The sequence below is a fragment of the Rhinatrema bivittatum genome, chromosome 1 (genome assembly GCF_901001135.1).
Source record: "Rhinatrema bivittatum chromosome 1, aRhiBiv1.1, whole genome shotgun sequence".
Lineage (NCBI taxonomy): Eukaryota > Metazoa > Chordata > Amphibia > Gymnophiona > Rhinatrematidae > Rhinatrema > Rhinatrema bivittatum.
Genome location: NC_042615.1, coordinates 533,916,370 through 533,929,946, shown reverse-complemented (window position 1 = coordinate 533,929,946; position 13,577 = coordinate 533,916,370). Strand labels below are relative to the sequence as shown.

At 40.7% G+C, this 13,577-nt stretch overlaps 1 protein-coding gene across 2 annotated transcripts in view; it reads left to right on the top strand.

Moving 5' to 3' along the window:
• KIAA2026 (KIAA2026 ortholog) overlaps positions 1 to 7,589 on the top strand; it is a 335,679-nt gene extending 328,090 nt beyond the window's left edge. For both annotated transcript variants that reach the window (XM_029613945.1, XM_029613954.1), the window contains exon 8: positions 3,340 to 7,589. In XM_029613945.1, coding sequence (XP_029469805.1) covers positions 3,340 to 6,971 — 3,632 coding nt within the window. In that variant the 3' untranslated portion in view covers positions 6,972 to 7,589. The remainder of the gene's footprint in view (positions 1 to 3,339) is intronic.
• Positions 7,590 to 13,577: the final 5,988 nt, after the last annotated feature.

The window sequence follows — 13,577 nt, the reverse complement described above, 5'->3', positions numbered from 1 at the left end:
ACCCTTGGATGTCAAGAGACATATTGTGAGGTATCTGGAGGTTTCCAAACATTTCAGGAAGACTATTTGTCCTTCACGGTGGAAGTAAACAGGGCAAGTCAGTTTTGCAAGTTGTACTAGCTCACTGGATTAAGGAGGTAGTCATGGCAGCATATGTGGATGCTGGGAAGCCGTTGTCTAGTCAAGTTAGGGCTCATTCCACTAGGGCTCAGGCAGTGTCATGGCCAGAAGTTAGATTATCTCCCATCAACATTTGTGGAGCTGAGATGTGGTCCTCCTTACACACCTGAATGTGCAGACCCAGGAGGATGCAGCCTTTGCACATGCAATTTTGATTGTACCGCGGGCAGCTTCCCACCCTGATCTGGAATAGCTTGGGTACATCCCACTTATTCTGGATCCACCTGTCGGAACTCTGAGAAATGAGAAATTACTACTTACCTGATAATTTCCTTTTCTTTAGTTTAGACAGGTAGATCCGCCCTTGGCTACCGGCAGGTTGTGCTTTTGTCCTCCTGAATGGCTGCATGTTTCCAGGGGTTACTGGTAAGAGTTAATCCAGTCCCTAGACTAGTATTCATACATTCTTGTCTGAGCTCAGTGTTTCCTGTTGGGTGAGTGCTGGAATGATTGTCTGTTATTAATCGAATTCTGTTAGTCTGTCCACAGTTGACTTTTGTAGGCAATACTGGCATGCTAATGTCACTACAGGGGTATATATACTGTGATGTCAACTTTGATCTCCATCTGCTGGTAGAGGTGCATAACCCACTTGTTCTGGATCCACCTGTCTATACTAAAGAAAAATAAATTAACAGGTAAGTAATAATTTCTCATTTCATGCTGGCATATGTTGTCCAGCATTACAAAAATACTGTAAGTTCATTTTTCACACCAATTAAACAAGCATTTAAAGTAATAACCTACTTACATAATACAATATGCATATCCATATATAGTGGGATTAACTCTGCTCAACTTCCTTAAAGTTATAAAATCATTAACTTTTATTATTGTGCACAAGATAACCTAAAGCTTGCAAGCTTAGCCAATTAAATTAAAAAATTAGAATTTGTATAACATAAAGAAAATAAGATAAAAAATATCTAAAGCTACAAAGAAACTCATCTTATTTCCTGCTGTAGAATATTAATAAAGGAGGCTCATCTTGACTTAAACAAATCATGCTCTCTGTTCAGAGACACACTTTTTTTTTTTATGTAATTTTCTTAACTTTAGATATCCATTCGATATAATTTGGACCTTTCTGGGACTTTCATTTCTTTGCCAAAATGCATTGGATAACTAAGAATATTTGCTTAATAAGCCTGTCCAATTTCAGAATATCCCAAAATAATTTTGGTTCAGATTCAATTTTAACTGTATAAGCTTTCAGTACTTTTCCAATAGACCTCCAAAATCATTTTAATATGTACACATTCCCTGCACATATGGGAAAAGGTACCTTCAACATCTATATCCTCTCTAGCAAAGAGATGTGGGTATAAAGGGTATAACTTAACAGCCTATTTTGTAATAGTCTACAGGGTGTAGAGAATGAACACGTATGTGTGGATTTTTTTAATTGCTCTCCACTTAGGTCTAGAAGGGTATCTGACACTTCTTTAGAGCATCACACTGCCAATAGTTCAGCAGTATTGAGCCAGCCCCGCCACCCAAGGTCCTTGCTCCATGAGTTTGCAGAACCCTCTTGCCAGGATAAAAGACAATTGTCATGTTAACTGGTAGCCTGCTACAGACCTGGTGCCAGCATTTAGTTAGAATGAACCATGGGATAGTCTGGAATCCTGTGGTATGAAGCGAATGAGATGGCAGGATGGTTATAAATGATCAGTAACCACACACTTTTCCCTTGGCCCTGTCAAAAGCAATAGAAAAAGCAGAACAGTGGTTGTCTGAGGAGAAGGGGTTAGGTGATGCTGATCTGATGACAGATTGCACAGGGTGCACAGACAGAGGTTCCAAACCTTGCCAGGAACAGTAAGCAATAATATCTTGTTATCCACTCAGTGTTAAATGGATTAGGAGAGGTAGAGTATCAAGCATGAGGAGATGAGATAGATCAAGGTCTTCTCAGGAAAAAAAAAAGCAGAAAGTGATTTTGCAAATCTGAATACGGTGTACATTTAGTATCATCTTATAAATATAGATTAAGTACTTTATTTGTTCCATATGTCCCTAGTTTTTCAGGTCAATATTCCTTGTTTCATGTGTCACAGATTAATAACTTTAGTGGCTGTTCCTTCATTCTGTGTAAAGATCTGAAATGCTGAATGAAAAATTCTTATAAATTAATACAGTATGTTACATAAGATTTGCCATACTGGATCAGACCAAAGGTCCATCAAGCCCAGTATCCTGTTTCCAACAGTGGCCAATCCAGGTCACAAGTACTTGACAGGATCCTAAAAGGTGGATTTCCCCAAGACCACCTTAATAATGGTTTATGGACTTTTCTTTCAGGATCTTGTCTAAAAAATGTTTTAACCTTTTTTAAACCCAGCTACAGTAACAGCTTTCACCACATCCTCTGGCAGTGGATTAGAGTTTAATTATGTGTTGAGTAAAAAATATATTTTCTCTATTTGTCTTAGATGTATTGTGTAGTAACTTAATTGAATGATCCTTAGTCTTCTTTCTTTTTGAAAGAGTAAACAACAGATTTACATTTACCCATTCTATTCAACGCATTCTTTTATAGACCTCTATCATATTTCCCCTCAGCCATCTCTTCTCCAAACAAAAGATCCTTAACCTGTTTAGCCTTTCCTCATAGGGGAAGAGCTATGACCGTGAGGTATCTGCTAAAGTGATTAGGTTGCCTGGTCTCTCAGATATTCAAATTATTTGTTAAAGTAGTTTTAAAAATGTACCTATATTCTAAATACTTTACATAGAGGTAAAGGACTTGTTCCAGTTGATCACATAGGTGTTTCTAAACATTTTTATAGAACATATGTATTTTTACTGGCACAGCATATTAATCGTTCAAGATTGGTTTGTGTTCAGTAATATGCAAAAAATTGTAATTCATGCATTGGAAAAAGTTTATTCCTGTATTCGTAATGAGGATTTTGTTTGCTTTTAAGTATTTGAAATTTAAATTGGCCAGAGTCTAACTTGTGCTTAGAAACTTGCATTCAATTAGAATGTGGTTGATGAGATTATGAATACCTTCTTCATACCAAAACTGTTCTTGTTGGCATGGCAACATACCCTGCCTCCTTTGTAGTAAATCAGTATTCAACACTCAGGGATGTATGAGACATATGACGTATTTCTATTGTACTCACAGTTGCTTATTTTTACATTTTGTAGATGGCACGGAGCTATCAGAAATGGATTTCTCTGCAGGGAAGAGCAAGCTAATGAGAAAAGAATCATTTTCGAAAGAAGTACAGAGAACACTGCCTAAAACTTTTAAACGTCAGTGTAAGCAAAATAGTTGCATGGAGGATAATGCAAAAGAGCTTTTGCCCAGGAAGAAAACCAAATTTAGCACATGTGATGCATCAGTCCACGGTTTAGAAGGTGGAACACAGACTGTCTACTGCATGAGTGAACAAAGGCAAACAGAATCACCTCCTTTGGAATCCCTGATGGACTCTGCAACTTCAGTTTCAAGTATTCTGATAGGGACCAAACCTGTTCAGGCTTTGCTTGCTAAAAATATTGGGAACAAAGTGACCTTAACTAATCAGCTGCCGTCCGCTTTGGGTAGGAGCTTATCTTCCTCTGAGAAGTCAGGATTAAGCCCACCAAAGTCGGCATTACCCTGCCAAACTAATTCAGAAAGCCCTTTGCAGATGGTTTGTAAAATGCCAGGGGGTCAGTGTGTTCCAATAGATCTCCATAACAACTCTGTGAAGATTCAAGTGCAGCCCATTATAGACCCGAAAACAGGAGAACAACTCATGCAACAAGTTTTCATTTTGCCTAAAAATTTTCTCATTCAGCATAAGGAAGGCAACGCTGTTACAAAGGAAGAACAGGTCTTACTGCAAAAGACTACTGAGCAGCATTGTGCAGCAGTCCCTCAGGCAGTAAACATGAGCTTGTCTTCTGCAACACCTATTCATGCATCTACAAATGCAGCTTCTCAGCAGTCTAGCACTGTTTTTAACAAGAGTGCTGTACAAGTGACAAAACTGAATACGCCTGTGAACAGATTGCAAACTTTCCCATCAGTTACAACAAACAACTTATTAGCTTCAGCAGGTAAGGTATGCCAAAGTGAGACTGACAAAATCAAAAATCCACTCTTGGCTACCACATGCCCTGTACCTATAGCTTCACCTATAGTGTCTTCAACAGTTCAGCCACCAACATCTACTACTGCAACTCTAAGTGAATCTGCAAGCACTGTTTCTATTCATAGTGTAACACCACAGCAGGTTAGTGACTCTTTTGAAGTGAGACAAGAACTGAAAACTGTGTGTATACGAGATTCACAGTCTATTCTTGTCAGGACACGAGGTGGCAATACAGGAGTTGTTAAAGTACAGACAAACCTGGATCAGAACTCTTCTAGCACCTTGTCGCCTAGTTCAGTTTTTAGTTATGCTCCCCAACTTCAGGCATTTTTGGTATCAAAAGCTTCAACACTGTCACCTTCTACCTTTTCTTCTGTAACAGCAGCAGAAACCACATCTCCTATGCCGCCAGTTGGTCCATGTCCTGCTGTTAGTGAATTTTCTTCTCCGCCACCTGCTATTAATGTTCCGGCAAATGTTAATCCATTAATGGGAAAAAACTTAAAATTTACATTGGGCCAACTTAGTAGTGGTGGTGGTGGAAGTTTGTGTCAGCTGGCAGATAAAAATGGACAGGGTCCTACAGTTTTGCCTACCATATCAACAAATTCTTGGCTGCCAGCAGCTCCAGCTTGTCCAGTTAATTTAATTAACATTTCAGGAAGTTCTGTAAGTACTGTATCTTCTGGAAACATGAGGCAAAGTAATGCAATGATTACTCATTCATCGTCAGTGCAGCAACAAATGGATCCCAATACTGTTGTGCAGGCTGATAGTACTATGCCAACAAATGGAGAAGTAATTGGTGGGATTTCTTCTCAAAAACTTATGTTGGTTTCAGGTCCATCTATTCTTACCCCTAATCTTGCTACTACAGTCAATATGGTGGCTTCTCCAACATCTAATGCTAATTCCCAGAAACTAGTGTTGATTAATACTCCAGTTCCCAGTAGCCAACCAGTCAACAATCTAGTAGCAGAGTCATTAACACAGACTTTGCCTTCTACAATAAGCAAAACATATGTTAAAACTACAGAGCCATCTCAGATTGTTCTAATTCCATCCACCATGGGAGCACAGATTAAAGTTCATCCATCCTCTACAATATCTCAAGTAAAAGATGTGAAAATTGGACTGAACATTGGTCAAGCTATTATAAATAATGCTGGGAATGCACATAATGTTTCACAAGTTAACTTATTACAGAATGCATCAAAAGGAATAGATGACACAAACTGTAAAGGTTTTATTTTACCTTTGTCAACAGCCAGTAATTTGGTTCCAGGATGCTCAAACTTTGTAACTCAAAATGCAGCTATTAATGACTCCGTTAGTGTTGGGCCAAGATGCGCTAATGCTTTTATAACAGCAAATTCATGCTTGGGATCACTTTCAGTAACATCAAGTTGCACTTCTGTTGGAACACACCCTAATATCTTGAATAGTGGAAATGATATCCCTTCAAGGATAATGCCAGTCTTGGCTAATAGACTATGTACACCAAATGTTGGAAACACTGTGGCTAAATCTACTGTGAAAACTGGACATCTTGCATCATCTGTGCTCATTTCAACCACACAGCCTTCAGTCTCCCCTCAGAGTCTGCCCTCTTCTTTGCAGTTGCCAGCCACAGTTGCTATCCCTGCTTCTGTCTTGAGCACACCCAAAGGAATGCAGACAGTCACTCACTTGGCTGCACTTCCACCAGCTTCTCCACATCTGCCACCATTTCAATTTCAGTCATTAGGAATTCCAGCTGCAGTGCCAACAAATACAAATGTTCAAAAACCTCAGGCCCTTATACCATCTTCACCAAATACTGGCAAGGTAATTAATCTTTCTAACACTACTTCTCTGCCAAACCAGCAGATACCTCCTAGTGGTGTAAGATTGGCACACACTAACAGTGGTACTCCAGATCTGTTATCTTGTATTCAGACTCCATCAGCTTCATCGACTGTAACCAGTCAGGTAGGACATCAGTTGAATGAAACATGCATTCAGCAAAAATTAGTTCTTAATACTAGTTCACCACTGGTACCTGGAACTCAGATTATGATTAATGGCATTCGATTTATAGTTCCACCTCAAGGCCTTGGAGCTGGCAGCCATGTTCTTCTCATATCTACTAATGCAAAACATGATTCATCATTCGTTACTAGTAACGTACAAGGAACTCCATGTATACCTATTGATAATCCTATAGTCCAAAAGAGCTTGTTAGCAGCAAGTAGTTCTTTGGCCTGGCATCCCCTGAAGCAACCTCTAAAAAGCTCTACAAAAATTGTGAACTCACTTGGCATTGCAAATACTGTACCAATAGTGCACACTACTCCACAAGTTAATAACACAAATGCTAAACCATCTGATCTGTTCCCTGCAGCAGTGGTAACAATGCCTTTTCAACCAAGCTCACAATCTGCTTTTGTAGAGAAAACACCTATGGTTTCCACTGTGTACACTGGCAAGACTCAGCTGCCAAGTAGTACCTCAGAATTTCATTTAGATACATCTGTAAAAAAGCTGTTAGTTAGCCCAGAAGGAGCCATTTTGAATACTGTAAATACTCCAACATCTAAAGTACAATCGTCTCCAGCTTTGTCTCAGATTGTAGTGTCCCCCCAAAAAAGTGCAAACATGGTCTTCCCTGTCTTTCATTCATCTGGCTCAGAGATACCTAACACCACGGCATCTTGAACCTACAGTGAACCACTGTTAAGATTTGGGACATTCCTTCCATTTTGGAAAGAAACATAATTGCATTGGTTGTTTCTTATCCTATTTAAGCATATACATAGTTGATTTACCCTACGTAACTTTATGGTAAAATACTGCTGTTTTTCTTAAGAGGAGGAAACCAGAAAAATCTTTTGAATTTCACTTAAAGCAATGATTTGAAAGTGTTTAATATAACGGTCAAAAGTGATCAATCTGTTAGTATATATGGCAGAATGTCAAATTTGACTTTAGAGTAATCTAGCATTTTGCACATTTTTCACTGTTTTCTCTTACAATTTGGACATTTTTTTGCAGTGTGTCAGTATGCATCTTTCTACATTTGTACATTTTTTGTTGGTTTCTGTAAAGAAAAAAAGTATTTATGCATTATGAAAATGCAGTCCATATTGTAAAATTGTACATATTCCTGAATCCCTAAAAATCTGTACTAAACTATATGTACAAAGAACTATTCTGTCTTATTTATGTTTTGTTTACATAATGTATAGTTTTTTAAGTATTTTAGTAATTTTGGACCAGTGTACTGTTTAGCATTTAATGCAGAAGGTTCTGCATGAAATAAACAAAGTTGCTGTATTTCTTTGTTTGACTATACTTGCAGAATGACCTTCTGAAATTGTATAAAACAAAATCATACAGAAATACTACCTGTTCAGAATATGTGAATCGAATCTGGGGTTGAGGACCAAAAAAGTAGAGCTTTATCCAAGGTTATCAGAAATATGAATAAAATAACATTTAGTTATGTTCTCATTTAAACTCTGAAGAATAAATATTCACTTTAAAGGATAGTAAGTGAACAATCGCAAGGTGTTTAATAGCTGATGTGAAAAGTTGAATCCATGCATTCAAAGTAAAAGAAAAACTGAAAATCAGATATTGAGAATGCAAACACAAAAAGCCGTAATACCATCAGTTATGTAAAGTGGGCTAAAAACTAGTGTTCCAGACAGAGCGAAGTTCAGTTTATTTAAAATGCGATATCTTTCTAAGTTGTACTACAATTTAGTTTTGAAATTGTGAGTCACAGCTGAGGTAATTTGTATTTCTTGTGAATGGAATTATAAAATTTGTAGTAATGTCTCTTATGATTGCTTTTTACCTGTGAAGTCTGTCTTCTCTTCATTGTTTACCTTTTTGACTTTCTAATGGAAATTCCAAATCTGAAAATATCAGTATAATAGACATGTAGCATTATACGGTATATGATTACCCAAAGGTCCACTGACTTGTTAGCAATAAATACAAAATCCAAACACAAATAGGAATTCAATCCCAATAACATCAATCCCTGACATGGATCCTTGTTTCAAGTATGACTTTGTCATGATTACCTGAGGGTGTCCATTTTGTATTTTACGTCTAAAAGCATTGGCACAAAATGGGCACCCTCAGCTGATCATGAAAGTAGCTGCTATCAACTCCTGACGCAAAGTCACACTTGAAATATGGCTCCATGTCAGGTTAAGCTAAGTAATTTTATTATGCAAATGAAAAGTACAAAAAATGTTTGATATGGTTTGGGACCAGTGATTAGAACTGTGGAACCAATATGTAGATTTTTATATATGGTTTAGTATATGAAAGTCCTTCACAAATATTTTTGTAACTTCAGTTTTGAAGGCTAAATAGTAACTAGACATGCATAATTTACTATATGGGATTCTAGACACTAATGGACCATAGCAATAGTAGAGTGTACTTTTAATAAATGATACTGCCAATACAAACTATCCTTCCAACATTTGTAGCTGCAGATGTATATAATGTGAACAATTTGGGATTTGAAATTCCATCACGTTCATTAAATGATTTAATCACTGTTGTGTTCCATTCCTGCCAACCAAATCTTAGGCATACCTGGGACCAAGGCTTCAGATCAGAAGCAAATGCACAGACAAAAATAATTGGAATGCTCTTTAAGACAGTAAGAGGAACGATCCTTTCCTAAATGTACTAGCTAACTGCCATATTTCTAACATGCAACTATCCAATTATTCAAAGCCATTCTGTGCCACCCTGAAGTCTAATAAGAAAAGTAAAAAGAAAATTGAGGACTTAATTGAAAAATTATAGATTTAGAAAATGTATCTTTTTTTAACTAGAAAAATATCTGTGCTCGGACAAGACATCAGGTTCGGCTGGGGCAGATGATTTGAGATTAGTTAAAAGAATCAGTATGTAGAGAGAGCTTATGCATATTTATCTTCCCCTTTCCTACCTCCTAAAAAAGAGAGGATGATATGATGCACCAAATATTCAACAGCTAAATCAAAAAGTAGTGAGGACGGTGAACAACCCTGATGAGCTTCCTTCGAGACTGAAAAAATGAGACATTTGTTCATTGATCAAAATTTGTGCTTATGGATTTAGAAACAAAAGTCTGGGCTAGGAAACAAAACTATGGGGGAACCCAAAACCTTGCAACATCTTAAAAACAGGACAATTGCTTCTTAGCAATATCTAAGGAAAATATCAGTTCTGTGATCATTACCCTGTTAACTCTGTATCAGATTGAATAACCACCTGATATTGTTGAGATCTTTAATAGGCCCCAGATCAGATGGGATTGTATCAGAAAGGGCATAATAATGTCAACTCTAAATTAAATGATTTTACTACGATTTTTATTTTAGGATTAGGGAGATAAACCTATTTGAATTACAATGTAGGGCATCTTTACTTTTATTGTGTGTAACAGTAATCGTAACATCTTTCAGCCATCCTAGCTCATTTGTAAGCATCTGCTAATTAGAGAGATCTTGGAGAACTGGGTAAAATTCAGGAATACGTTGTTTATATGAAATCCGTCTGGATTTGCCATTTTTTAGCTGGGAGGCATTTCCTAGCTTTGTCAACTTCTTTCAGGGATGTACGAGCAACTAAAAAGTCACATTAATCTTCAGTTATCTGCCAAAGAGCCAACCTGCTAAAAATGAATTTACATCATTTTTATCACAATTATCCCCAAAAGAGAAACAAAATGATCAAGCAAAGCTGCAGTAATCTCAGACAGTTTATCAGCAACTGACCCGCTTTGACAAAACTAACCACTAAGTTTAATATCCTTTTCCTCACATCTCTGGTCAGTAAGGAACCAAATTTATTGCTTTGTTTGTAGAAATTTTGTTTAACAAAGCTAGGATTTTTTTTCTACTTGTGGGACCTGAAATGTTTGCAATTCAACCCTAGCTAACATCAAGGCATGGAAAACCACCTAGAACAACCCTTATTGTCTAAACGTTTGGGTGAATAGAATAGGATGTTTGTTTAACCTTGCTTTAAGATTACATGTATAGGCTATAATGACCCCTATGTATAATCTTGAGGGTCTTCCAATGTAACCCCTAGATTCATCAAAATACTATAATGCATGGATAACACCCGTGGTAAGAAAAAGGGACGTGTTTATGGTAATTTTAGAATTACCGCACCGCGCGCTAACATAGCGCTTCACATAGGTAGTATCACAGGGTGTAGTAAAGTTTTCACGCACCACGATACATCTATTTCACAGCTCACGAAGTGCCCAGACATGCCTATTACTATTGGGTGGTGGAGAGATAGTGAGAGCCTATTTATAAGGCCTTCATAGTAGTCAACTATTTATATCTCTATAGGAGGGCCAGCTAATAGCTCGAGGTAAGGGTTGGTGGTGGTTTAGGGGCCAGTTTTACATACAGACTGAGACATACAAACAGCACAGTACATCTCGGTTAAGGTTTGAGGTCATTTGGAGTGAGGAAAGTCTCACAAAGATGAGCTTTCTACTATGTTCTCTTGCCCTAGCTTGATAGTACCCTGTTATAGAGTCCATCAAGCTAGGGTGAGAGAACATTGTAGAAATCTCAACTTTGTGAGACTTTCCTCACTCCAAATGACCTCAGATCTTCATCGAGGTGTACTGTGCTATTTGTACATCTCACTCTGCATGTAAACTGGCCCCTAAACCACCACCAACACCTCACCTTGAGCTATTAGCAGGCCTTCCTATAGTGATATAAATAGATGAATACTGTGAAGGCATCCCCAGAGGTTATCTCCACTCCTCTCCCCTCTCCCTCACCAAGCCCAGGAATGGCCAAAATGCAATTTGCAATCTTTAATGCAAATTGTGTTATGGCCATTTTGGGTATATCACACAGCTGAACGCTAGGAAAAAAGGTATAGTTATTTCCAGCGTTAAAAAAAGTACGATAGCATGCGTTATGCTATGGCATGGGGTTACATTGGCCCTCATTTTAATTGATCCCTCCCTTCCAAAAATTTGCATTCGCACCATGCAGTAACATGATATAGTGCATGCATTATGGCGTTAACGCCATAATGCATTTTGATGAATGACCCTAAATGTTTGAAATCTATAATTTCCTAGCATGTAGCAGATGGACTCAGGACCAATGGGTATAGTGTACTCCTGATAACAGTTGGAGACGGATCAGATTTCAATCTGACATCAACCGCAGTACATATACCCCTGTAGGAAGTGCAGCTCTTCAGTATTTTCTGTCTCCATAGCAGTTAGGGACTCTATGCACGCTCACACAGTGTTAGTCATTTTACCAAAGAAAACCAAATTAAGAAGAAATCTTACCTCTACAGACAAGCCCCGCTCTCCTGCAGTGACACCCATTGGGTCCCTCCCCCAGTTGAGAATTCCCGAGGTGATTTCCGCGATCCCTCGGAGGTAAGCCTCGATCCGGCGACCGACTCTCGGCAGGGACCTAGCCCCCGACATCGGGTGAGGCTGAGAGGCAGCGGGCGTAACCTCGAGCGCGGCGGTGAAGGTATTTTCCCTCTCCCCCCCGCAGCTGGAGACCGCCCGGGAAGCGCCGAGACAAGGTAAGGTAGAAATCTATTTAAAAGTCTCCAGTCTCTGAAGTTCGAGGAGACGCACAGGTCACCAGCAGGTACCACTGCCACCGGGTTCATCTGCCCTAGCAGGGCTAGACCCCAGTCAGATCCGAGGGTCCTCCCACGTGGAGAACCCTCCGAGGTGGTCGCCATATTGTCTGCGTGGTCGCCCTCACCATCTTGCTCTGTTCGCCGTCCTGTCCGCCGTTCCAATCCGTGCGCACAGAGACGAGCCGGGCACTCAAATACCTTCTGCGCACAATGTCGCGTGCCCAAGTACTGGGCGCACAAGTGACGCACATAGCCACATGCTTACTGTGCCGGACGCATAACTTCGACCTGTGCGCACAACAGCGCGCACATCTCCCTGAGCGCTCACCCAACCTACGCGTACAACTTTGCACACCGGAGCGTGCAACTGTATTTTACGTGCACAACCCATAGCACCACTGGAAAAGAAACTCAAAGCTCAGGGCCTTTGCCAAGCATGCCACATTAGAGCCGCACAGCATGAGGAGGCCACTGCCCTGTGTATAAAGTGCGAAGAGGCCCTAGGGGATCCAACTTATGGCCCTCCCCAGCCGGTACCGGGCTCCAGCCTCTCAAGCAGTACGCCGGACCTAGCATTGCACAGCGGGACCCCCCCCTCAAATGGGGCTCCCCAGGGACACAGCGCCCTTAGTCTAGACCCAGCATCTATCTCCTGGGTGGAAGTTTTCAAAGGTCTGCATACATTTGTCCATATGCAACTCGGGCCTCCTATTATACAGCCACAGGCTCCTCCAGAGGACCTCAACATACCGGGACACTCTATGCCCAGGGAAGTGATCCCACCGCCCAGAAGCCCCACCTTCGGGGACACGGACAACTTAGATGAGGATTCAGAACCCCTGGAGGAAGGGGAACTCCCGGGGACAGAGCCCCACCGAACCATGAGACGCTTCTTCACCAAGGACGAGCTTCCAGACCTGGTCACACGCAGCTTAAAAGAGCTTGCTATCGCGGGCACAAGTGCCTCGGGGGAACCTAAGGCGAACCCACTATTAGAGGGACTCCGTCAGACCTCCCACCACTTCCCACTATTACAAACCGTCCAGCAACTAATTGACCTGGAATGTGATGCCCCAGAAACTACATTCAAAGGGGGCTGGGCTCTGGCAGCCATGTACCCTCTGGACCCAGCTGCCAAAGATCTCCTGGCATGTCCGAAAGTGGATGCCATGGTCTGCGCGGTCTCGAAGCGCACTACTATCCCGGTGGAGGGAGGAGCAGCACTCAAGGATGCTTAAGACAGACGTCTGGAATCTATCCTCAAGCAGTCCTTTGACGTCTCCACAATGTCTCTACAGATCGCGGCCTCCTGCGCCCTAGTGACGCGCGCCTGCTTAGCACAGACCAGGAACAACACTCCTGGGGAGGCCCTGGAACAAGCTGTATCATTCCTCGCAGATGCCACTTCTGATCTGGTACACACAGCAGCTAGAGGAGTGTCATCCGCCCTGGCAGCCAGAAGACAAATCTGGCTCCGAAACTGGTCGGCCGACGCATCCTCCAAAACGAGACTCGCAAGGATGCCTTTCAAGGGAGCACTCCTGTTCGGAAGCAAACTAGAGAAACTAGCCAACAAATGGGGCGAGTCCCCACTGCCGTGGCTACCGGAAGACAGGAATAAGAGAAACCAGCGATCCTTCCCCTGAACCTCCAGGGGCA